Source organism: Mytilus californianus, unplaced genomic scaffold (assembly GCF_021869535.1).
Source record: "Mytilus californianus isolate M0D057914Y unplaced genomic scaffold, xbMytCali1.0.p SCAF_6, whole genome shotgun sequence".
NCBI lineage: Eukaryota > Metazoa > Mollusca > Bivalvia > Mytilida > Mytilidae > Mytilus > Mytilus californianus.
The window spans coordinates 61728953-61756390 of NW_026262712.1; the positions used below are offsets into that span (position 1 = coordinate 61728953).

Consider the following 27438-nt stretch of genomic DNA (forward strand, 5'->3'; position numbering starts at 1 on the left):
GTCAGTCTCGCAGGTTTTATTTGTCCTTGACCTCATTTTCGCGGTTCATTTCTCAGTGTTAAGTTTTTGTGTTTTGGTATGTTTTTCTTCAATTATAAACAATAGATCAACTATATTTGTTGTATGGAAGGATTGTAAGGTGTATATGTCTGTCTGGCAGGTATCATCTGACCTTGACCTCATTTTCATGGTTCATTGGTCAATGTTAAGTTTTCATGGTAAAGTTTGTTTCTTAGATACTATAAGCAATAGGTCAACTATATTTAATGCATAAATTGATTGTAAGGTGTACATGTCTGTCTGGCATGGTTCATCTGACCTTGTCCTCATTTTCATGGTTCATTGGTCCATGTTAAGTTTTCTTGGTTAAGACTGTTTCTTAGAAACTATAAGCAATAGGTCAACTATGTTTGGTTTATTGAATGATTGTAAGGTGTACATTTATTTCTCATTTGGTTTATCTGACCTTGACCTCATTTTCTTAGATCATGATAAGTTTATGTGTTACTTGTAGTAAAGCTTTATATTTAGGACTATCAACATAAAATCAATGGTTAGTAAAGAAGGCGAGACATTTCAGCATGTGCACTCTTATTTGTTGTTGGAGAAAGTCAGACTACCCAGAGAAAACCACCAACCATCTCAAGCAGGAAAACTGGCAATCCTACCAGCAGTGTTTGAACTTAAAACCACAGTGTTGACCAGCTAGTGATCACTGTTGATGAATTACTTATACCACTTGGCCAACATGTCCCCCACATGATGTGATCACAGAAACAAGAGTTAGAATGCATGACCTCAGGTCTTGTATGTCTGCAGGTGTTTAGGCAGATAAAAGCATTGGTCAATAGAAAAGATTTATTTCCCTGTATTTCTTTCACTGAAAAGGACCAAAATTTAAAAATAAATAGAAATTCTAGTATTATTTGAAAAGTTTAGAATAGCTGGAGGAAAGAAACATGACACCATTGCTTTTATTGAGTCATCCTTTTAATGAGTGTAATGTTTAAAAAATTGGTGACATCGACTGCTCCCGTTCCTCATTTCATTTTGACACTTACTGAAGCATAGGAGACAGACTTTTGCTGGCTGAGTTGAAAGGGTATATACATCATTTGGCAAATTCTAATATAGATAAAACACAGCTACATAGAGTTCATGTTTAAAAACTTGACAGCAACAATTTTTCGTGGTCGGAAGAGAGATTGTTTGTTTTGTGGTTATATTTGAATTTTCAAATATCTTTCACTGGGCACATAACTTCTTTAAAATACCAACAGATTTATTATTCACATTTTATTATCCTGACTATTCACAGACAGCAACTGCTGAAATTTAAGCAACCAACAATCAATGAATGTCTAAATGGCTTTTAACAGGAGGTGTTGGATTCAAGCCAGCTGATAAGAGTGTGAAAAGACAAAACACACTTTTAGATTATCATTTAAGGGTTACCAGACACTTTAAATTTAAAAAAAAAATTGGCTGGTTTAATTTTCGTTAAATTTTGACAAAATATTAACTAAGTTGACCTGTTGACAAAAAAATAAAAATTTCAAGTAATTTGAACCACACAATTTGTAGGAATAATTTCATTGGATATGTAGCAGTTTCAAAAACACTAATTTTGATCATGGAGTAGCCTGATTTGTCGGATTGTGATGAAAGTTGCGGAAGGCGAGACATAGGTATTGGTTTTCCAGTGACGACATTGTCGATGTCTTTGGTGTCAACAATTGTTTAGTTTTCTGCTAAGTTAAGATTGATAAGAAGTACTTGTGATAGATCAATGATATTTTGAATGACATTGCATTACTATCAGTACATAACTTAGTTTAAACATATTTTATTTGCTCAAAGCAAAAAGGATCAGACACAAGTAAAACATACTTATAAAGTCTTCTCCCACAATACAATATAATTATTGTAACAATACAAATTGAATATGAGCATGCATTAAATAATATAAACAACATAAATATAACTAAACTATACTGAAGAAAGGAAATGGATGAAGAAGGAACAACAGAGATTAGGATGATGATAATGTGCGTTTTACCTATGTTGATGTATACTGCGAGGAATCTTTTTGATCTCTTTATGAAATTTACGACTTGTTCAACAATTTGCACATTTAGATCGTAGGAAAGAGTTTCTTTTCCAAAACCCAATAGTTTAAAGTCCAAATTGCAGCCTTTGGGAAGCCAGCTGAGACTATAATACAGAATAGCCCTTTCATTTATATAGAATGGACAATCAAAGAAAAAATGGCGCATGTCCTCAATATCCAATCCACATTTACATGTTGGATCAAATGTAATGTTACCTCAGTACATAATGTACATATTGGTTTGACCAGAGACATATGTCTCTGGTTTGACGACTATTTTGAGGCCCTGCCCGTAGGTCATGGTGTAGTGCAATTTTCAATGTTTAAGTTTTCTGCTTAAGTTAGTTTGATATGAACTACTTGTGATAGATCAATAATATTTTCTATAAAGTTGCATTAATATCAGCTTAAATCAGTTTGATGACTATTTGGAGGCCCTGCTGCCTAGGTTATGGTCCAGCGACTTTCAATTAATAAGCAATTTTCAATTTTAAATACCGGACAATACCTTTAGTTTAAGTGAGTGAATCTCTATGAAATTTAAGCAGAAGGTTCAATACTACAAAAGGAAGGTTGGGATTGATTTTCATTGATTTTGGGGGTTATGGTACCAACAGTTTAGGAATAAGGGCCAAAAATAAGCATTTTTGTAGTTTCCGGACAATAACTTTTGTGTAAGTGTATGGATCTCCCTCAAATTGTACCACAAGGTTCCATATCACAAAGGGAAGGCTGTGATTGAGTTTGGGGGTAATTATTCTTAAAAAGTTAAGAAATTAGGGCCAAAAAAGGGGCCAAAAACAAGCATTTTTCTTGTTTCTAGACAATAACTAGTGTTTAAGTTTATGGATCTCTCTGAAATTGTACATTTTTCCTGATAAGAAAATAATTTTCAAAATTTCACAAATTTTTTGGGGGAATTTTTTTTTCATAATTTTTTTTTTTCCCCAAAATTTTTTCCATTTTTACATTGATTATTTCTGATTTATATATAAAAGCAACAAATACTGATATTGCAGGAGATACACACCAAACAGGGTGTGCAAATCATTATATATAACAGTATTGCACAATAGCAAGAAATCTTCAATTGAAAATAAATACAATTATTACATTGATTGCAGTGAATTACCTTGATTTCCCAGTGAAATAAAAACTGATAATTTTACATGTGAAATAAACTTGATAATTTCACTCCTCTGACGTCCTACAACAATAGGCGTTGTCAAGACGTTGTCGACAACGTTGCGTCAAAACAAATTGTGAATGCATAGAAAAAGATATACCGGGGTAGTTCGTTTCATTTTCTTCTTTATTTCCACTTAAAAGCCCATTGTCAATGTAATTGAATAACTAGTTAAAGAATTCAAATATCGAAAAATATTCAACTCGTTACCGAACAACACTGATAATTAACTCATGCGCTACGCGCATTCGTGAATTAATGTGTTGTGCGGTCAATCGTTGAATATTTTTCATATTTGAATTCTTCGATTATTCTAAAAATCTTTTAACCAATTTCAATGGGATTGGGTTCTAACCTTGTATTACTATTTTAGATATTGGGCCCCATTTTTAAATTGATCTACATTGAGGTCCACAGGGTCCTAAAATTAAATTTTTGGTGTTTTTTTATATGCTGAATCTAACCTTGTTGTTAGATTTTGGATATCAGACCATGCTAGGTAAATTAAATGTCCCATTTCAAATTTTTAAGATCTTTGACCACATTTATTTTGTGTCAGAAACCTATATTATGCCAAAAATTTGATCACAATCCAAATTCAGACAGTATCAAGCTTGAATATTGTGTCCAAACTTGCCCCAACTGTTCAGAGTTCGACCTCTGCGGTCCTATCTGGCTGCGCTCGGCGAAGCATTTTATTTGACAGAGTTAAACACTTTATGCAACTTTGTTAATCAAATTTGCCTACTAGATTTATACCCAATGTATCTTGTACCAATGACATAATGAAAAGTTAAATGTAGGTTAGAGCTACCTACTTTTGATGGGATGCTGTCTGAAGTTATTAGACTATCTGAGAACTGATGTAAGCTGGTAAGTAATAAAACAACCAATTAAAACATTTTCTATAAATTTTAATTTCTATTTGTCAATAAAATATCATTTTTAAATAGTCTATGATACAAATTAATAATACATTTGTGCACTTTAAACAAAAGATTATGCACCAAATAAAAAAGTAAAGGTTTTATTGATAAACACATATCAAGTACCAGTGAAACTCAGTTAATTCTAGTGGATTAAAATTAAAAGGCACTGAAAAAGGTCAAACTTAAACATAATTGCACGGAAATAAGTTGTACTAAGCATTTTTTTAAAGTTGAACAAGAATAAAATTGTGCATAATATTAAGGCAAAAACTTTCATTTGAACAAATTCTTAAATTGTTTCCATTTATTATTTTGTATCAAACAGGGAAGAAACTTTGAATCATTTCCCCTTTCTTACACTGAAAAGGGGAGATAACTTTCCTTTCCTATATTTTATTCTTTGTTGATTATTCAAAAAATAAAGTTAATAATAATTATGAATTAAAGTTAAGATAACTAGACTGCGTTCAAAAAGAATTATATTAAAAAAAGAAGCCATTATTTACACAAGCTTTATAATTCAAAACACGAAAAATAATTTTCAAGGACGAGCGAATAAAATTTCCCTTCATCCTTACCCTGAGTATGTAATTTATTTATTCATCCCTTATCATTGATGGTTAAAAGAAGGAGAGCCTGTTTTGTTGCTTGAAAGTTGATTAAACTGCGAGCACTGTAACATGTGTGCATGTATAATATGGTCAAACATTTTAAAAAAAGTAGTGTTTTGAATAGTTTTTGTCTAATGCAGACATAAAAATAAACTTGACAGTTATACTGCAAGCTATATCTAAATGATTGTAAAGTTAAAACATAACATTGGACGGAATTGTTAGTTTATAAATATAACATATATATGTAAAATCAAAAATATCACAACTAAAAATATAAATACAATGTCAGTACATATAAATGCAGATATACTACCATATTTGCATAATTTAACTGTGTTTTGGAATAACCATCATTTGGAATGTTTAAAGTATAGCTACATTATTAACTATAAAAAAAAATAAACATATTTTGACATTTAAACTGTTATTGATCATAAATTTTTTACCAATAATTAATAAACTTTAAGAATGTAAAGAGGTTATATAAAAATATCTGATTTTCAAATTTCTATAGAGAATCATTTCATTCCATCTCAAATTTTTTAACAACTAGAAGAGAGGACGCTTTTTAAATTGAATAGAAAATATATATGAGGCTAGTCTACGGTATCCAATACTCATTACCCAAAGTTTTGAACTTTTATTCAGTTTGAGTAGAATTTATTGTGTTAAATTTTGTTCAATGGCCATTTAACATTCTGTAGATTAATTAGTTATTTCATTGCTGCTTGCTTAATGTCCAGTAGCAAATATTTTATACATAAAATGTATTAAAGCTGGCATACATTATCAACAAAGGTAAACAAGCACCTTATTATTTTTGTTATAAATTTTTCAAAACTTTTGGGTAAGGCAAATATGGTATAACAAGAAAGTTCAATGATAAAAACACAAAAATAACAAATATTGTCATTGTCCTTGAAAACCATCAAAACTCAATCTTCGCACCAATCGTTTTCTTTCCTCACCTGTAAAACAGAGAAGAAATGTAAGAAATTATAAAATTAATCATAAACAACATTCATAATTGATTACATCTATAATATTAATGTATATTACCTATATCAGTCTTTATAACACATATATCTGGAATAACCTTCATCAAGTATGCTCAAGTCCAAAATTTAAAAAAAAGAAATATAAAAAAGTTTAAGGTGGTACCAAACACCTTGTCTAAAATTAATTTGGCTCGTATAATTTTCATAAAATTTTGACAAAAAATTTACTTTGACCCTTTGACAAAAATATGAAAATTTTAAAAAACTTTAACCACACACTTTATCGGGAAAATTTCATTGGATATATAGCATTTTGACAAACACTAATTTTGATTATTGAGAAGCTTAATATTTCCTTAACAATAGAATGTGATTAAAACGTTCAGCTTATTTTTACAGAGTTATCTCCCTGTAGTGTTATGTACCACCTTAATAGGAGCATAACAGACAAAGTGTCTAAACAGAACGGCAAAATCCTTTTCAAGGCCAAGTTTGACAGAGGATAATAAAGCTTAGATGTTGTACAATTGACTGCTTTTGAATTCAAATTTCAACTTTTGTAATAAAATATTGTATCAATGCCACTACAATACATCAAACACAACAGGTATCACAAGCAGAGCAGGAACTGTTGGTCCATTTAAAGCACCTTAGATCACCCCCAGTTTATGGAGGGGTTCATTTTGCTCAATCTTTAGATTTCATTGTATTTTTATGACTTTTGTTTGTCCTTTTGTCCTTTTTCTTTTGGCCATAGTATTGTCTATTTTTCTTCAACTAATGCATTTCTGTTGCCCCCTTGATGTCTGTTCCACCTTTTTATATTACAAAGACATTAGTAGAAATTATTGATGAATATCCAAAAGAATTGCTAAAATGGATACTAGGTTATATTTTTATTTTGTATCAATGTTTTAGTTCTTTAAATTAATCTCTTAAGAATTTCCATCAAACTTAAGGATGTAGTCATTTTAGGTTTTGATTTTTTTGTCAGAATTTCAGACTCCTTTGGTTTTTTCCTACAATACAGGGTAAAATATTTTGCCCCATATCTCCAACTGTTTTTTTCACAGAAGACTTCAATAGGTCATAAAAGGTAATTACCAAATTTTAAGCAGTTTCTAGATTTCTTTTCTTACGATTTGAGACCCAAATCATGCCAATACTAAATATAAGGTAAAAGTCCAAGACAGCCTTTTCCCGCCATTTTTTAAAAATCAAATATCTCGAAAAAGGAGCTCCATAACCTATCAATATTTTTAGCTTATATTGTTCCTTAACTAATGCTCTTCTAATTCATAGTATCAATTCTGAATTCCAGATTTTTAAAATTTCACCTGACTACATCCTTAAAGATTGGTTGTTTGTGTTTAATGCCATACTATTCATTCTTTCATAATCCAAAACATTTCTTACTAGTTACAGGGACGGATTCAGACGGGGGCGTGGCGGTAGTGTGCCCCCCCACTCCCCCCCCCTGAAATTTGCAAAGCATGGGTTGTCCTCAGTTTAATAAGGAATATTTCGATAATTTTACCGCAGAAATTTAAGTTTGCGCTCCCCTAACCTAAAATCCTGGATCCGCCCCCGAGTCATGTAATAAATATTTGAGTTAATACTTTAGTTACGATTCCATTTGTGTTCTAAACCTACCCTTACCAAAAGACAAAGACAAATTTAATGATGATTTAAAAATTAGGGATGGAATTGAAACTCCCTTCTCTAATGAATGATTGATCACCATGGCTTATTGTGTCTTAAACCTGATGTTAAAAACTAATGAAATGTAATACTAGTATGATTAATATGTATCAATATATATATACTGTTTACTGATAATAAATGAGTTAAAAAGCAACAGAATATTTATTAATCTAATGGTTAACAATTTATAAAATAGACTGATTCCCTGTCCTTTATATGTTTGGCTCTGACAGATATAAGACAACAAGGTTGACTCAGATACCCGTATGTTGTAAATGAGAGAGAACCAGTCTATTTATAGAAATACATGTGCAAGTTTGTTACAGAGATCTGCAAGTTGTGTGAAATATACATAGGCAGAGGTGATATTTAAAGTTCAGATTTTACGACTAATATAAAATGCAAACTTCAGACACATACGCTTGCTGGAAGCTCTCAGTGCAATATTAGCTGGTAGCAAAACATTGCAAAACAAATTTTTGACTATTCTTTCTTTTCTCTGTGTGATTAAAACACATTGCCTGTTCCATTTAATCTAAAGCTGTTGTGAAAACTTTCAACTTAAATCACCATCAATTTCAATGGCCATAACTGATGCTTCCCCATACAATGGGATGGATGGATTGCTGTTTAACATCTAATGGCAAATTAAATGCATAGGACATGCTTTGTGCTTGACCGTCAAGCTGAACCATATTTTTAACATGCTAGTTCACAAGGTAACAGTCGCAGGAAGACATGTCACACTACCCAGACACATTATTCTGACTCTGAGCCGACCAGTATATGCTCTTACTTCTTAATGCCACATGCTAGAGCATAGAAACAGCAAATATCAATTTTAGTCTTTGGTTTGACCAGGCTGGGGTTCCAACCCACAACTTCCCACTCTTGAGGCGAACACACTACCAAGAGATCACCGATTCCATTACATTCACAAATTCAGTTTGTTGATTATGTATTTTCTAAAACTGTTGCACATTTATATCACTACAATACTGGTTTACTAAGAGGCAAGGGACAATTTGATTAAGCCTGCGTGGAATTTCTCTGCTTTTTTGTGTACTCACTTTTAATCTTCATACTGAAGCTAAATTGAAAACAATAACATTGAATTTCAATGGATTTATATCAGGAGTCTTTGGAATTATTGAAACATTTGATGGAATTTTTTAAACATTTGATGGAGTTATTGAAACATTTGATGGAATTATCGAAACATTTGATGAAGTTATTGAAACATTTGATGGAAATATTGAAACATTTGATGGAAATATTGAAACATTTATGGAATTTAATTTTTTAAAACTCTAGCAAATATGATATTCAATTTCTAACAATGCTTCATCACAAAGGTGCCTCTATTTATAATGTAAATGTTTTACTTCAAATTTTAGACATTAACCATTGACCCATATATTCTATATGGATTTGTTTTGGCAAAATGAAAAGAAGCATCCGTGGTAGTAAATATTCTTAATGTCTATAAAAGTAGAATGAAGAAAATCATACCCCAAAAATTAACTTGTATTAAAAATATAATGAACAAAAATCATGTCCCCCCATTTCCATACACACACACATACACAAAACCAAACAGAAATTTCTACTACTAATAAAAATGTTTTCCACTTTATCAGGGTTGATTTAAACCTTTCCTTTCAGATACAACTGACTAGGCTAGATCTGATGTAATGTTGACCAGCTATCTAAATATTTAGGTTCTCTGTTTTGCATTAAGATTAAGCCTGATCCATATTTTCTTTCATTTATATTTTTCTTTATTTCATGGTTATAATATTCTACTCAGATCCATCAACCAAGATTTAATAAATTTACTTTAAACCACCTCTGCCATGTTTACCACTACAAATTGAGTGTATTTTCAATGGATACAAATGTTTTCTGTCAAAAGGAATCTTTACACATACAAAGGTCATATTAAAAACTATGGCAGAAATGGTATATAAATATTACTAGAAAGAAATAGTATACTTAAAAAAAGTAAGATTGTAAGATTTTATGATATACAGTAAATACCTCAGTCTTCAACTATAGATGAAAAGATTTGAAATGTCAATTTACATGTTTATTGAGAAACACCAAGTAGCAACCATATTCATCCATTCATATGGAGAATATTTGTTTGAAATCATACATTTTGATGAAGTTTTTTATAGTTGTATTAGAAGAGAGGCGAAAGATACCAGAGGGACATTCAATTCTTGATTAGATTCTCGACAAACTTCATTGGCTTAACTTAAAACTTGTTTGTAGATTTTTTATTCCTTTTAGACAGTAAGAATCGACCCCAATTTTTACTTTTATAAATTTATATTTTCTTCAATTCATTATGTTAATGTCGAAAAAACAAAAATCTTTCATCTCTTTTTACATCTCTGTGCATCTGGTGGGCAGCTTCATGCAGTTTCAGAACCATTAGATATTTGAATGAAAAAGTTCATCCAACAATTTTTTTCAAGCACAATGAAAACCTACATGTTAAGTTTAATATGCCTACTGTTAATGAGTGAAAAAAATACAGTGAATACATCTTAAATAAATTATATTTGTGCTTAAAACCTGTGAGAAGATAACAAATATTTTGACTGCATATAAATGTATAATGTATGGACAAGTTATCTTACATGTCTTATTGTTTATGTATTTTACAGTGTGCTTATCTGGCAACTTATGACAGTATTTGTAAGATTTCTTAGGCAGGTATATTTTATATATTTTTGATATTACCCAGCAGATGTGCTCTTCAATGCACATATGTAGCATAATTTATATCTTGTAAAAAGTTCGGCTCAAACCCATGCTAAGGGCCATATTGAGTAGTTAGGTGAGAGATTTTGCTCAATGTGGAAGGCATCACAGTATTTACAGTCAATAAATATTTTATTTTTCTAAATGTAGAGGATGAATTTTTCATCTAATTCACTAATTTGTACAATATGTTACAGATAAAAAATTTCAGCCAAAAATTATGTATTTTTTCCCATATTCTCTGTGACATCAACTGACGGGATCAATTATTTTCATGACATCACAACAACAAAAACTTTTTACCTTCCATCTTGCCTTTCATCAACTTACAGGGGAAATTAACAGCTACAATACTTAAGTATATTCTCTATAGATAAAAATGCTTGATTTCTAGGTGAACCATCAAATTCTTTATGTATCTCTTCTTAAAAAACTTCATATATTATGATTCAAGTTAAATGACACCTTTCTACTGATGAAAAGTGATTATTCAGTATCACAGTTTATGACCTTAATTATACTGTTAAAAATAAATCATTTTGAATTCTCCAAATAAATATTATGAATAAAAAGTTATTAATTTAATAATATTTAATCGTGATGACCTCTCCCTGTTCATTATTACCTGATCCTCTTCTTGTTGAGTGAAGTCATTCTTTATATTAAACACTTTCCTGATCTCTTCAGGTGCTTTCCCTTTAATCATGGTGGCTACAACTTTACAGGCAACATCCAAAAGGCCATCGATATCTAATGTATGTGCAGCCTAAAACATCATTCAAACAATGAATAACAATTTAGTACAATGAATTTACAATAAATGTATATGTTTTTATACTGTAACTAGCTGTGTTTATTTCCTAAATAAAGTAACAAAGCTATATTTTGTGTAATGTCAATTTCATCATGGATCACTTTTTTCACAATCAGGGGTTCATTTAAGGATGAAAATAAGTTTGAAATTTGCGCTACAATTTAAATAGCTATCAATGTATTAATTTCGTTGCAGTATAAATACAATATTAGGTCAATATCAGAAAAATATAAACTTTTTTGTATGAGGCTGAGAAACTGGGGAAGGGCGAGGTTTTACCGAGCCCCTCCCCAGTTTTGTGCGGAATACAAAAAAGTTTATATTTTTCTGACATTGACCTAATATTGTATTTTTATAGTATCATCTCATGATTGTAGTGTGAACCTTACACTTGGTTGCCTCTTTGCTCAATACGTTATCTTCTACACCAGTTTTAAAAATCATAAAATTTCACTCATTCAAGATTGGTCTGTTGTTGTCTCTTTGACATATTCTCCATTTCCATTCTCAATTTTATCTTAATTTGTTTGGATTCGAGCGTCACTGATAATTCTTTTGTAGATGAAACACGTGTCTGGCATAAACAGTTTCAATCCGGGTATCTATGATGAGTTTATTTGATTGTGTCCACATGCACATTGTGCAGATTCAAATTATATTATTCATTTATTTGTGTGACTGGCGAATTTTTGGGAAAACAATCAAGATATCCCAATCCCATTATATGGACTAATGCTATCTTCTGAACAGCTGTAACTCAACTTGCAAGATAAGTATATGCTTGAAAAATTTATAAATATAATTCTTTGCTAGTTGTATATAATAATCAGCACATATAAGCAGATGTGGGCTTTGTTCGCAGCCAGAGAAAATAAGGGCTGTTCCAGATTTAAACGCATGAGAGGATGAGAGGCATTTTTTTTTAGACCCAATTACCCATAATATAAAATTTCATTTTATTTATAATTCTAACAAAATTCTAATGAAAATGCACCCACCCAAAATTTATTAATAAGAGTGCCTCCCTCCCATGCATTTAAATCTGGAACGGCCCAGCTTAGCATTATTAAAGCCTTCACATTTAAACAATTATTTATAAAACTATATGACTGTTCACTTATTCAAAATACATTTGCACATATATATACATAAATATGTGTTCTTACAGAAATCAAATCAAACAAAGCAGCTTGTCCATCCTCTTGTAAGAACTTGTCATCCCAGGAGCTGACTTCCTCTGTAGAATGTTTCATCTTGTTATCGTCATCTTCTGGGGGAAGGGGGTCATCCTTGTGATAGGTACACCATGTGATGATTTTTTTCAACGTACCAGAGTTGATTGTCTTGATGGTTAGTGGTTTATCATCATTCAGTAACTCTGTAATTAGAAACGTACTCACAGGTCATTAATTAGTTTGCTTGATTATGATTGATTGGTGATAGCTTGCTTAAATCCAGTGCCAATTATCTATTAAAATGTATTATTCAAGACGAGGACAATTAATGATTAATACAAAAGGTAGGTTCAGCTATGTAGGCTGATCAAAATAAAGGCTGGGAAGTTTAGACTGGAACTGGAAAAGATGGTATTTTGGATAAGGGCAAAACTTTGCCTTGCAACAGGCAACCTATGGACCCCAGGACAGCATTGTTGCAGGCGTTCTGTATGATGGAATGTTCTAGGAAAGTTTAAATGTCAATAACGTAAAGAGCAGATTATAACAGTTAACATGGTTAAGTTGGTGGTTTTTGAAAAAATATTATAAGGCATGTCATTTCTAGATTCCATATATACTATAGACTTCTTTGAGCTGTGTTTTTTTTTTCTTTATTCAATTAAACTAATCTTTCAAAAGGCAGAAAAGATAGGTAATCATTTTTGTTTTATTTCCGATAAATCTCAACTTACCCTGTAATACTGGCACTAATTTACCGAACTTCTTAGCTATATCCAAATCAATTTCAAATACTTCCTTCTCATAAGTTTCCAATTTTATTTGAGGCACTGAAATAAAAAAAGAAAAGAAATTATTCTAAACAATAAACATATACATGATATATACTATATATAGGTAATTATTAAGATCTGTTTTGGTAGGAGGTTTAATTAGTTATAAATTGAAGAGCGTAAAAGGGAAAGATATCATGCAATTTAATAACACCTCCAATACAAAATCTGCATAGGATAAAAATGTCTGATTGGACAAGATTTTGTCATTTGTCTTTGAGATGCTGATCATGACTAGATCATGACTATCAGTATAATTTTAAGAACCAATGTTCAATTACTAGATAAATAATATGATAACTTGTTTCAGTACTAATAAAACAAAAAGGACATACAAAAAAAATAAGTAAAAAAAAAAAGTATAATTCTAAAACATGGGTTTTACTCTCTAAATACATGTATGTAACATGAAAGAAATTTGAAGTTTTTGATAGAAAATTATAATATCAACACAATATCACCAGTTAATTTCACAACACAAGTGCATTAAGCTGTTGTTTCAAAATTTTGTAGGTACAAATGTAATTGTACATGTATATTGCACCTCTTTTGAGTTACTGAGGATTCATTATAATTATTATTTCATGTATTTGTAAGATACCAATTTTCATGAATTTCGTTCATTTAGTTTATCTACAAATTAAAATGTTCAACGAAAATACACATTTTCTTAAGGCTTGTATGCAGAATTTGGCAAAACCACAAAATGAAATATCTACAAAAATACAATATTTCCAAGATCCACGAAAATTGGTATCCATGAAAATAAATTAATCCACAGTACAAGAAATGTATGTATCAACAAATTCTGAACAAAACTCTAATGTCGCTGCAAAATAAATGATAAGTTGTCACAATCAATAATTATAGGTAATATAACACACTGTTACATGCAATAAACTGAGATCCCCCTCCCATGATCTATTTATAAACAATAGGTTTTTTCTTTGATTTTCATGCTCTAATTCCTGTTAAACTTTATGTAATATATTGATCTTGGATAGCTACTCATTTTCAAAAATATTTGTATGATAAAGAAATCTGGTGCACAAGGAGATTGATTATAGACATGATCACAAAAGATTTTTAATAGCTCTTAAATGCAAAGTTGCCAATCTTCTGTATTTATTTTTCTCTGGTTTCCCAACCTGTTTAACCCTTTAACCTTACTTTTTTAAATGTAGTGTTGAACACTATTAATGTCTTTGACACAGTAAACATGGTAAACTTAATTCAAAAACTCTTTGTAATTTAGCATAATATTCCAGACGTCAGAACTAGCTGTCATTATGGTGTTCTACCATTTTTTTTTCAAATTCAGTATAGTCCTAAATTATATGTTACATGTATATATAAAGAAAGTAGATTTTCAAATAGTACAAGTTTGTAGTCTTTGTTAAAAACTTTTCAGTTTTCTTACATTATCATGATTATGGACACATATATGGTACATGTAACCACACTAGACGTAATAAATATATGTCCTTTGCTCCTCACATAGCATGTACCAAGGGTTTAATAGCAATGAAGCTAGTCATTTCGTTACCATAACCATTTTGTACCATCAACAAAGACATTTTGTAACAAACAAAGCCATTTCATACCAAATGGGCCAACTGCATGTATACCATTTTGTACAAGATAGATATATACTTACCTATTTTCTTGTACATTTTGTTAGACCTAGAAATTCGGTAAAAACACAGCCAGTTTGGTGATTTTAACATATTTAAATTAAAAAAATAGGAAATAACATAATATATATACTGTCTGCAATAACTATTTAAATATCTAATAATTAATTTTATTCTGATCTACTCCATGAGGTAAAGAATTTTATTAAACATTTTAACGTAATGTTCAGCATGTTCAGGTACGTAAATGGGTGATCTCTAGATGCAACTAAAGCATGAGGAACTGCACAAAAACATCGAAAATTAATTTATATATGCTTTCATACTTTCTGAGGTATAGAACATTTTATACCGATCAGAAAATATTATAAGAGTACAAATGTATAGAATACACATAAATACTGTAAAAAAGTAAAAATGAACATTCCTATCAAATTCCAAGTTATCACATGAACATGATGAAGTTTAGAAAAGTCTTTCATCTTCAATACAGCCAGAGGAGCATTTTAAACAAATTTGTGTTTGAGGACTAAACACTTTCTTATATTACACCTGGTTAAGACAATAAAAACTTTTCCTTTTGTCCTTGGGTTTTGTTTACAGATTTTTTATATATAAAGAATAGAAAATAAACCACGTCATTCATGGACAAAAATAGTAGATCATTTGAAAAATATAAAATCAATTAAAGGACTGCATCTAATATCTAAACATTTGCTGGGTTGCTTTCATTTGAATAGATTAATTAATTTATGTTTAATGTTGTGTAGTCAGTACAACAGGATTCTCGCTGCATTGAACTCTTAATTGACCCTTAATTTATTTAAGTCATACAGGGACCATTTTTATAGGTTAACTATATTACAGATTTTGTTCTGTGAATCTGGAAACATAAAAAAAATTGGGAACTAATTTTATACATCTCTACTTCCGTAACGTATCGTTAATTAGCTATGACCCATGTAATGTAATATGGTCCAAATAATGAGTGTCAAGTCCTGTCAACCTTGTTTAGGGCCATATAAATAGTGACTAGTATATTTAGTACTTCAGATATATCAAAGAAACAATGATAATTAACCATTATCAAATGAAAAGAGGGATCATACATTAAAGTATACAAATTCTTAACCATAATAAAATTGAGAATGGAAATAGGGAATGTGTCAAAGAGACAACCCGACCAAAGAGCAGAAAACAGCCCAAGGCCACCAATGGGTCTTCAACACAGCGAGAAAATCCTGCAACCGGAGGCCGGCTTCAGCTGGCCCCTAAACAAAAATGTGTACTAGTTCAGTGAAAATGGACGTCATATTAAACCCTGAAACATATAAATGAACTAAAATAAAAAAAAACATACAAGACAAACAAAGGCCAGAGGCTACCGACTTGGGACAGGCGCAAAAATGTGGCGGGGTTAAACATGTTTTGTGAGATCTCAGCCATCCCCCTATACCTCTAAGCAAAATGACAATGATATATGATTAAAAACCATCTGCAGTTTGTATCTCAACATGTACGCATATTAGTAGGAACAATTAATTTAACCTCCCTTTAACAACAAAAAAAAAAAAAAACATGGCCCTAACAACTTTACAGAGAATGGCTGAATTGGCAGTATGGTATCTTGCATCAGTAAAATGACCCAGCTTCATATATAATGATTATATTTTTTTTTTAACCCTCTTGCTGCCAGTAGTTTTTCAAGGTTGCATTTCAAGTGCCAGGAAATATGACAGCTCCACGTCTGTGACGTCACATGCCCAACAATGATGTCATTCGATATATGATGTCACGTCCTGATGACCGTTACATTTGGGACCCATTGAAGAAAAATATTACACTGTTTAATCTTCAGTCTTTTATTTGAAACTGATACAACAATGATGAGAAGCTTGCATAAATTAAAACATGGACATATGTGTCCCTCCGGCACAGCCCGTGTGGACACGTGTCCCTACGGCAGCAAGAGGGTTAAATAGCAGTATAATCCATGTATTCACCTCTTTGGATTTATGCATTTATAACAGTAATTACACAAGTCTTCTAGAAAGGAATATTAGATGACTATTTAGTGAAAACATACATGCTTACTAATTAAATATCAGTAAAAGATGATGCTGATTTAATTTTTTGTACTTTTAATTTTATAGTTGGTAACCAATGTAAACAAAACGTGCCCGACTAATTTTCTAAATTTATAGGAGTAAAAATAAACAAATGTCACATTCAATCGTTTCACATTATAAGAGATATTGAAACTTTGATAAATTTATACTTTTTGTGTTCTGTGTCTTTCAATAAAACAAGTTTCAGCTAGCGTTTTGTCTTCTATTCAAGGGCAGTAATTCTAGTATTTAAATCGGGAACTTCGAGACTCTTCCATTAAATCAATGAAAAAATACAAAACTACCCAAAAGTCAAAATAGATTATTGCCCCTTAATCATAGACGGCGCTAGAATATTTTAGACTCAGCTCGTTTCCGATTTAATTTTTGTGTTGTTTCCAGACGAAAGACAAAGATTTCACACCTAATTATAGGCACATCAGATCAAAGTAATGTCTTAAAATGAAATACACTGTCCTAAAGTCAATTTTTTTTCCAAAATATTTACTGATTTATAGACTTGTATGCTCTTGCCAACAAATATGGCGCATTCTATTTTGTTGACACCGTTTCTCAGATAAGTCATCTACATATATAGATACATGTGTCATTTTTATCTGAAATGATAAATTCATTTCCTTACCTCTTAATAAACAACAAAAAAACCCACAATACAAATTTACAACAACTTGTTCCTGAGATAAGGGCGAAGAAAATAATTATATTTTTAAATTAAAATTTTGCCAAAAATGTGGAATCCAGATCTGTTTGCCCCGATTCCTGTTCTCCATTGTACCTCTCTACCCTGGGTCCGTTTGCACTTAAACATGTTTGCCCTGAGTCTTTTTGTGCTGATTTTTAATTCTATTGTCATCTTTCATGTTTCTTACACACCTTATCGCTATTTGCCCGCCATCACAAAGGTAAAATTTTGACGTCAAAATAAAAAAAAATCTGACGAGTTTATTTTGAAAAAAAAATTTACAACATAGTTAGATCAAAACATCATAATTATACAGCATTCTGCGCTACGCGTCACCAGGTAAACTCAAATTGCGACAATAAAACTACCGATGGATGTCCACAAAGCTTCAAATACAATACAGTTATCTCTTAATTCTAATTAAAACAAATGTAAGAATGAAGCCAATTACAGGTGCATGTACATGTTATTATTTTTTAGATGCCTAATATCAAGTTACAGAGTTCAGATGGAGAGATATTTGAAATTGAAGTTGAGATCGCCAGACAGTCTGTTACAATTAAAACTATGTTAGAAGGTAAGCAGATGAAGGAAAAAAAAATGTTTGTGATCTTTGTTGATCAGTTTACTGATAGAATCTATCAATTTGAAGAGTTATTGCTAGCATGCATCCATAATGGATGTAGAAGAACTTGTGAATAAATTTGCAGTATACAAGCAGTATATGAACATTTTTAATAGTTTGTCATTTGTTAAAAATAGTATGAAACATGACTGAAAAAAATTCTTCATTAAAGTTACTGTTTATAATTCATTACACAAATTCACAGACATGACAAAACCTAATGCAATGAAAAAGAGTTTTTATTTGCTGTTCATCATCTAGAATGTCTTGTTTCCCATAATTGATTGGCATATAAATCATTAAATTGCAGGAGCATCAGTTAGAGCATTTTGCACAGCCTGAGTTTTCATAAAAATAATGATACATTTATTTAAAAAATCAGTTTATAAATAGAAATTTGAAAAATTTGTACAATGTTGTACTTTTCTTACTAATTTAAAACTCTACAAACACATTTCTTATCAGAGGGACTAATTTAAAACTCTACAAACACATTTCTTATCAGAGGGAATCTTTTAATACATGTAGGATTATAGGATTGGACTGATGAATATTTATCTTCGACTGACATATTTTAAACAATTATCCAATAAGACTAAACACTTTTCAAGAACATGGGAGGAGATTGTATTTACAGTAACAATACATGTTACAAAGATATGGTATTTTCTATTGGTAGTCTGATGTGTGTATTTTTAGATCTGGGTGTTGATGAGGATGATGAGGAGCCTGTACCCTTGCCTAATGTAAATGCTGGTATCCTAAAAAAAGTTATTCAGTGGTGCACATACCACAAAGACGACCCACCACCTCAAGAAGATGACGAAAACAAAGAAAAACGCACAGATGATATTTGCTCCTGGGATGCTGAATTTCTAAAAGTTGATCAAGGGACATTATTTGAATTAATATTGGTAATATTCAGCAGTTCCAAAATAAGGGGACAATGCATAATTAGATTAAGTACAACAACAATTCTTTTTCCCTTCTATATATTGTCAACTTTTTCATGTGATTTTATAACCAGAAATTCCCGAGCAGGGTTATACTTGACAACAGTAGAAATTTAATGAAATTCCCTCAAAATCACAGCTAAAGACAGATACTGTAGTGGGTCTCATTGGGGTCTAAGTGTGCCCCGGGATTGCCTATTTTTTGTAAGTGTGACACGTGAAAGTCAAATTATTGTGCCGTGAAAACGGGAAATGAAGTCTAGTGGGACACGGGAAATTACAAAAAAAATGAGAATTGCTTACGTACATAGTGTAATCGGGATACGGGAATCTGACAAAACAGTAAGCAGGATATCAAATGTAAATTTACACAAATAAATACTAACAGTAGCATAGATACATACACATACATATACCTATTTCTCATTACAGGCAGCTAATTATTTAGACATTAAAGGATTGCTAGATGTCACATGTAAAACAGTTGCAAATATGATCAAAGGGAAATCACCTGAAGAAATTAGGAAAACATTTAATATAAAGAATGATTTCACTCCTGCTGAAGAGGAACAGGTTTGTATAATTTTTGTTTTTAAAGCTAACAAAAAAAAAAAGAATTCACAGAAGGACATTGGCAGATTTACTAATTACCCCAATGGACATATGCAAACATCTATCAATTACTGTATCATGTTCAAACCCAAGGATCCGGAAACGGTCATATTTGCCAGTCATGTCCTAAGATGAAACTATTTGTCCTAAACGAGTAATTGGGATTTAGGACAAATTTTATTTTTTTACAGAAGTAATTTCTGTCATTTCATTGACTCAATGTTTGAAATTGGATTTCTCAGTCGCCATTTTGCACTTGAGATCACTTGTTTTTGTTTATAATCCTTTTCCTGTAATAAAACAGCCATTACAGTAGTTTGATAATCCTGAGGGCCCTCCTACTATCTATATCAATGCCTCCGGGAAAGATTGGCTAATGATCGCTAATCACTTTTTACCTGTGGTTTCAATTCACACCTGACAGTGATCACAAGCTCAGAATAATATCTTTAAAACAAAGTTCCCTGACAAGTGTATTCATTATTTATTTACTTTTCATCAAAGACAGTCATCAATTCTGATTTAAGAATTAAATCTAAATTTACGTAGAAAAAAGTATTTTTTCATGAGTAACACATGTGCTTTATTTACTATGTAGTACGCATGGGTGAAATTGTGTTCAGCAAATTTAATATTTAATCGTAAAATGCAAATTGATTTCATGCTAAATTAAACTAGTGCAACTATTATCTGTTATATTCAAACACTTTTAAAGGTAATAAAATAAAAAAGCCATAAAAAGCTGGTGATTTCCTGTCAATTTGATAAACAAAACAAATCCTGGAAATGAATCTGGAATTATTCGTACTTTAAAATATCGCAAACTTCCGGTTTTAACTTTTGTCAAATCGAAAGAAACGTAAGCAATGTCTGAGAAATTAACCATTTTGAGTCATTAAAATCATTTCAATTTTAGACTGTTGCCTTCCCTAAACTGTCCTTCATGGTAATGGTAAGACATTTACTTAGTAAATGCGATGAAACAGCAATACAAGTTCGTCATGTTCGTTGATGCTATGAATATAGTCAAGTTGATATTGACAATTTGAAAAGGGGCACCAACTTTTCAAACATCTCAAAATGACCGAAATTGTCTGGAACAATTTCCGGATCCTTGTTCAAACCAACTTGTTTTTGTCAACTCTATTTTTAGCTTCTATTTCATTCTAACCGACATAGTGGTTAATGTAGATTCATCAAATTTCATGTATACCAATTTTCGTGGATTGAGGAAAAAACGTATTTTCTTAGACATTTGATTTTATGGATTTGCCAAAGTCTGTATGCAAATCTATAGAAAATTTTACATCATTGAACATTTAAATTTGTGGTTCACCTTTATCCAAGAAATCAATGAAAATTAATAATAATGAATCCACAGTATTTATTTTTACAACATTATAATTTTATTGATGTATTTTTATATGAGAAAAACCCAAATTTATATTTGCATATTGTTTTGCTAGCCAATTTTGTTTAATTAAATCACTTGCAAAAGTTAGTTGGTTAACAATATCATGTAACGCTCTTTCAAAGACAGAGGTACCTGATATTAATTGATATGAGAAATACAGCTTAGACCCAAACAAGGTACTTTCTTGTTCGTGTTGTAAAGCTAGGCACATTACTGAAAACTAAAGGGAGAAGTTGCTTCTTATTTTGATTCTTTCTGTCTGGCAGAACGGTGAAAGAGAACAGTTTCACATAATTTGTTATTGCAATCCAAATCATTCACAGTATTTGATTCCTTGCAACTGGTTAGCCATTAATGTATAATATAAAAATAAGAAAGAAGATGTGGTATTATTGCCAATTAGACAACTCTCAACCAGAGACCAAATGACATAGAAGGTTAGGAACTGTATGTCACCGCACTTCCTTCAACAATGAGCAAATCCCATACTGCTAAGATAAAACTATAAAAACTGTAATACAGTTCAAACGAGAAAAACTAACGGCCTTATTTATGTACAAAACCTTAAACGAAAATCAAATGAATTAGCAACAATTATAAATTATGAAAAAATATAAACTGTAATAGCCTGAAGTATGATTGTGTGAAAATAAGTTAAAAAAATAGTTAAACATTTTGTACTGTTGACTGAGGACCTTGCTAGACACTAAACAAAATTTTTCCAGCAACCTTGTATTTGAATTCATCATTCTAAGAAAACACACTGTTTAATAAAAGCCATAAAGGCATGGCTTCTTAATAACCTACAAATCATCTGCATGATAGACAAAACACTTCTTGATAAAGAATTACAAAATGATATTAATGCTGTTTTTGTTATTTCAGGTGAGGAAGGAAAATGAATGGTGTGAAGAGAAATAGAGAAATCCCCTAAAAATCACAAATAAAGAGAGACTGTAGAGAAATTCCACTGTTTTTTTCACTTATCAGAGAAGAATATCAAATCTTTTCACTTACCTGAGTGAAATTTTGAATTTCTTTTCACTTGAACATGTTGAGTTTAGTTTGAAATGGTTCCTTCCTTTGAACCTTTACTTCTATAGTTTTGCTTTTATAATGCTCAACTTTAAAAGTGAATTTTAATTTTTTCTTTTGTTTAAATTTAAATGTTTGTTTCAACATGGTTTTCCTATGTAGTTATGCATTTAGAAAGAACTTCAGAATTTTTTTTAGATTTGATTGACAGCAATACTAAGAAGAATAGATCTTGGGAAAAGTATTTGAAAGTGTTGATTTAAAATATATTTCTGTATAAGATATTTTCATGTGAAAATTATCTAAGGTACAAAATGTAGCACCATTTTAAAATATGGTATAACATGGGTTTTAAGCTAAATTTATATGTCTTCTTGGAAATAAATTTGCATATTCAGAAAGAATTACAATATTTGGTTGATATTGTTTATGACAGTGAAAACGTTTTTTCGTCACTAGAAAACCTTACCTAGGGTTAAATCTGAGATTTATTGTACACTTGAATACATAATTATCTTTTTAAATGTATTAAAATTGACATCACAGTCTCTGGATTCAATGTGTGACCTCCACTTAAACATACCAAACTTCTTCAAAGGTTGAGGGGATATAATATCAATAGAAAGTAGACTTTTGTTGGTAGAGTTCCACAAAGGGAATTGTCAAGTATATTGTTAGAATAATATTGCATTTGTGAAATAAAAAGTAAATTTTGTTTGCAGTATTTTAAAAAATTTGAGTATAATATGCAAAAAAATTGCTACATTTTGACTAGGTTAAAAAGAAATAATGATTTATTACATATTCAAATGTATAGATAGATATTTCTTTTTGAAAAGATTAGATCTGTGTTACATTTTGTATAACTGAAACACTTTCTACCTCCACCTTTGTCATGAAGATTGGTAAATTTTATTGGAGAAGCTAAAGGGAGGATTAATTTGTTCTGTTGTGATATCATAGTTAAAGGTTTGATTCAGTAATTTCATATTTTATTTTACATGTATGTGTGTATTTTAGTTATACTACCAAACATTTTGTAAACAATTCAAACTTTCATTAATTTATATTAAAATATTTATTAATGTTTGCTTTGCTTGTGATAAAACCAAACTGGTCCTTCAGGAAACATCTTGTCTTCTGTGAAGCCAGAAGCATCACTTTGAGCAATTTCCATTACTTGGTGTGTATCAACCACTTATCCTCAACTATAGCAAAAAGAAATCACCTGTTGAACTGTGTGCTGAATTGAAAAATCTGATATTCCATCAAACCAAAATGGCTGCCATTTCTGTAAATAGAAGCTAGCTATAAAATTAAAAAAAAAATTAATGAAAAAATGGCAGCCACTGCCAAATCTGGTGTGGTTGAATTTTGCAGATCTTTGTGGTTATTGATGATAATCATTTGCCAGTTATATTCAGAAACATGGTTACAAACGCAGCACATTGTTTTCATCATCTCTATCACTCAATGATAGAAATGGGGAAAAAACAGAAATTGCATGATTTTTATGACATTACAGCTGATATCTTGGATGTCATAGTGAGGTTCATAATTTTAACTCAAATTCTTAGTAGAAATTGTTGAATTAGTGAAAACATTAACTTTGATCTATAAGTATGTATGGGTTTCTGTTTGTTCCTTGGTAGATTAATATTTTCATAACTAAAAATCTATGGAATTGAAAGAACCTTACAGCTACAGAGCATTTTGGATGATACATGTAGGTTGCAGGCAAGAGTTTCACAATGTTTTATAGGATTGAAAATGCAAAATATTATGTGTTTACGAGCATCTCCAACATCACCATGTAGAATGCCACATGCTGTGTGTTGGCTATGTTTGACACAGGTTGACGGTTTCAAAGCAAAGAAAAATTATCAAGGTAAGTAAAATTATCCGATTTTCCTTTTTATGTAGCAGGGGAGCATCAAGTGTTACCCTTGTCTGTGTATGTACGTCCCAACATTTGTTTCTGTTCTCCATCTTTAGTTTGCCTCAACCAAATGTTATGAAACTTATACACAATGCTTGTTACCTCAAAACAGTGATCAAGTTCGAAAATGGGTGGCACCACTTTTTACCGTTCTAGAGTAATGTTCCCAGTTCATCTGTGTCCCATTGACAGATTCTCTATTTATTGTCCCCTACACAAAGCATATATATCATCAATCTACTTGAATAGTTCAAAAATCAGTGCTGACCAATTTTTTTTTTTTTAAATATGCCTTATGAAAATATTGATTATATGGAAAATTGCTCTCATGTGTTTCAATCTTGCCAGAATTTTATGAAACTTATATCATGGGTTTATATCAACAATGTCTGAGGCTCTGATCAAATATTTTTAAAGAGTTATGCCCCTTGGAAATAAAAATTATAATGGAAATCACATTGCATTTGCTCTTAAGCCTTCATTTCTCTTAAAATATTAATAAAAAGTTTAAAAGAACAAAAATAAAGTGCTTTTTGTCGAGCCTTCGACTTTTGTCGAAAAAGCAAGACATAGCGATCCTACATTCCGTTGGCGTCGTAGTCGTCGGCGGCGTCCACAAATATTCACTCTGTGGTTAAAGTTTTTGAAATTTTAATAACTTTCTTAAACTATCCTGGATTTCTACCAAACTTGGAAAGAAGCTTGTTTATGATTAAAAGATAGTATCCAGAAGTAAATTTTGTAAAAAAAAAAATCCATTTTTTCCGTAGTTTACTTATAAATGGACTTAGTTTTTCTGCCAGTTAACATTACATTCACTCTGTGGTTAAAGTTTTTAAAATTTTAGCAACTTTCTTAAACTATCCTGGATTTGTACCAAACTTGGACAGAAGCTTGTTTATGATTAAAAGCTAGTATCTAGAAGGAAATTTTGTTGAAATTTTGTTAAAATTTTGTTCTATTTTTTCAGTATTTTACTTATAAATGGACTTAGTTTTTCTTCCAGTTAACATTACATACAGTCTGCAGTTTAAGTTTTTAAAACATTTATTAGATTCATAAACTATCCTGGATTTGTACCAAACTTGGACAGAAGCTACTTACAATCAAAAGATAGTATAGAGAGGAATATTTTTATTAATTTTTTTCCTCATTTTTGTTGAGCCTGCGATTAACAGCAAAAGTAGGCGAGACACTGGGTTCCGCGGAACCCTTACGAATTTTTATTTAGTTATTGCCCTTGCACCATGGATGGATAAAATATGTGCAATGCGGGGGACATTGGAACTCAGTTCTTTTATTTAATAACTATATGCACCAAATAATGTATTGAATGGAAAAGTACAAAGCCATAATCATACAAGTATATCTTCTTAAATTAGAAGCTTTGAATTGTTAACTCCTAAATAACACAACAGATACAACAATATTACTAGAGACTCAATTCGTTTACTTTCGGTGCAAAAAGGGAAAAGTAGAAGTTGTCACATGTGGCTTATTTCGTGTACTAGGACATGCATAGGCGGATCCAGGGGGGCCCTGGGGGGCCCGGGCCCCCCTTTGTGGGAAAAATTTGGTTGATTATATAGGGAATCACTGAAGCATGACTGGAGCGGGCCCCCCTTTATGAAAAGTTCTGGATCCGCCACTGACATGTTAATGTGATGTTGAAAGAAGGCATTAATGGGATATTAATTTGGCTGCCATACTATTTCTTTATCTGAACCAAATGAGGTTCCTTGTAGAATCATTCTTGATAAATATGGTCAAATTTGGCCCGAGTATTTTAAACAAGCAGTACAAAATTTGACTCAAATTCTTGGTCCATTTGATTAATTATAAAAATTACATACTGGTGACGAAAAAAGAGGGAACAAGCAGAAGACAATACAAACGGTAAGAATGGAGACCATGTTTGATTTTACCAAAAAATAAATTATTGGGATATGTCGAATCTAACCCTGTATTAAGATTTTTTTTCTTTTTGGGCCCTGCTTTTAGATCGGTCCACATTAAGGTTCCAAGGGTCCAAAATTGATCTTTGTTTGATTTCACCAAAAATCAAATCTTTGGGGTTCTTTGATATGCTGAATCTAACCATGTATTTAGATTTTGGATATTGGACCATGATGGGTAAATGTTTGAATGTTGTGTCCATACTTGCCCCTGACCCAATAGTTCAGGTTACGATCTCTGCAGTCGTATCAAGCTGCGCCCTGCAGAGCATGTTATCTAAAAGATTGATTTGCAAATCAGTTCCTGTCGACAAGGCATTTAACATGAAGTTTTCTAATCTATACATGTAGTAAAGCTATTTACTTTTAGATATAAAGACAAAGTTAAAATCAAAATTATTCCTGTTTTAATTAATGCCTCACCTCCATGAGAAGCAAAATCTGCCACCCCTTGCGACACATTACATTTTGATGACAAATTAAGTTAAAAACCAAGAAGTTTTTATTGGGATATAACTTATAAGCATTAGATCTGATTCTATGACATGAATTCATTTCAATATAAATAATACGGAAATAGGTGCCAAAAAGTAAAGTTTTTGTCTTGCCTTGACGGAGTCAAAAAGCGAGACATAGGTATGCTATTTCCGGTGGCGGCGGCATCAACATTGTATTAGTTTGTGATTAGGTATAGTTTATGGTGAACCACTAGTGGTAAGTCAATGATATTTAGTATGCAGTTGTATTAGTATTGGCACATCTCATTACCATGGAGATTATTTGGCCCCGCCCCCTCAGTCTAGGTCTATTGACTTTGAAACTTTGCTTAGTTTACATGTATTAGTTTGTGATTAGGTCAGTTTAAGATGAACCACTAATGTTAAGTCAATGATATTCGGTATGCAAATGTATTGGCATTTGCAAGTTTCATTTCCATGGAGATTATATAACCCCACCCCCTAATTATGGTTCATTGACTGAAACTTTTACATAGTTTACAAGTTAATGTTTGTGTTTAGGTTTGTTTAAAGGGAACAACTTATGAAAAGTCAATGGTATTTGGTTTGCAGTTGTATTAGCATTGTCACATCTCATTTCCATGGAGTTTGTTTAGCCCTGTACCTTCAGTCATGGTTCATTGATTTTGAATATTTTCATACATGTTAAAGTATTGCTATTTTAATTATAACATTTGCATTATCAAAATAACAAATAGGCGAGACATATCTTTGTGTTTATTTAACCTGAAACTTGTGGGTGAAGGAGGTGTTTGAGAAAACAGAGCACCATGTAATTCTGCTTCCTGGAATTATATTATGGGTGGT

General features: G+C 31.2%; 2 protein-coding genes across 5 annotated transcripts; one reads left to right on the plus strand and one right to left on the minus strand.

The window, feature by feature from the left end:
- Positions 1–4193: 4193 nt before the first annotated feature.
- On the minus strand, positions 4194–17163 carry LOC127704158 (S-phase kinase-associated protein 1-like). Of its 4 annotated transcripts, none has more exons than XM_052208057.1 (7): positions 17048–17153; positions 14793–14818; positions 13037–13132; positions 12294–12505; positions 10939–11079; positions 9582–9593; positions 4194–5807 (listed from the first exon to the last, which is right to left on the minus strand). In XM_052208057.1, exons 2-7 carry the CDS (start codon positions 14806–14808, stop codon positions 5775–5777), a joined length of 510 nt encoding a protein of 169 aa, XP_052064017.1. In that variant the 5' UTR covers positions 14809–14818; positions 17048–17153; the 3' UTR covers positions 4194–5774. The 4 variants fall into 4 exon arrangements, with proteins under 4 accessions (XP_052064017.1, XP_052064020.1, XP_052064019.1 ...); XM_052208060.1 differs by lacking the exon at positions 9582–9593 and adding an exon at positions 8612–8631 and having other exon boundaries at positions 17048–17152; XM_052208059.1 differs by lacking the exon at positions 14793–14818 and having other exon boundaries at positions 17048–17163.
- A 10-nt stretch (positions 17164–17173) lies between these two features.
- LOC127704160 (S-phase kinase-associated protein 1) lies at positions 17174–23308 on the plus strand. Its single transcript, XM_052208061.1, has 5 exons — positions 17174–17326; positions 18061–18157; positions 18905–19119; positions 19591–19731; positions 22070–23308. The coding sequence occupies exons 2-5, from the start codon at positions 18061–18063 to the stop codon at positions 22103–22105; spliced, it is 489 nt and encodes a 162-aa protein (XP_052064021.1). The 5' UTR covers positions 17174–17326; the 3' UTR covers positions 22106–23308.
- The last annotated feature ends 4130 nt before the right edge of the window (positions 23309–27438 follow it).

Bases quoted from the DNA above. Each gene is read 5' to 3' on its own strand.
- LOC127704160 (XM_052208061.1), top strand. From the start codon at position 18,061: ATGCCTAATATCAAGTTACAGAGTTCAGATGGAGAGATATTTGAAATT. The intron at 18,158-18,904 runs GTAAGCAGATGA...GTGTATTTTTAG, and splicing joins AATTAAAACTATGTTAGAAG to ATCTGGGTGTTGATGAGGAT. The intron at 19,120-19,590 runs GTAATATTCAGC...TTCTCATTACAG, and splicing joins CATTATTTGAATTAATATTG to GCAGCTAATTATTTAGACAT.
- LOC127704158 (XM_052208057.1), bottom strand. The intron at 12,506-13,036 runs GTAAGTTGAGAT...TTCTAATTACAG, and splicing joins ATTAGTGCCAGTATTACAGG to AGTTACTGAATGATGATAAA. The intron at 11,080-12,293 runs GTAAGAACACAT...ATGATGTTTTAG, and splicing joins CTTTGTTTGATTTGATTTCT to GCTGCACATACATTAGATAT.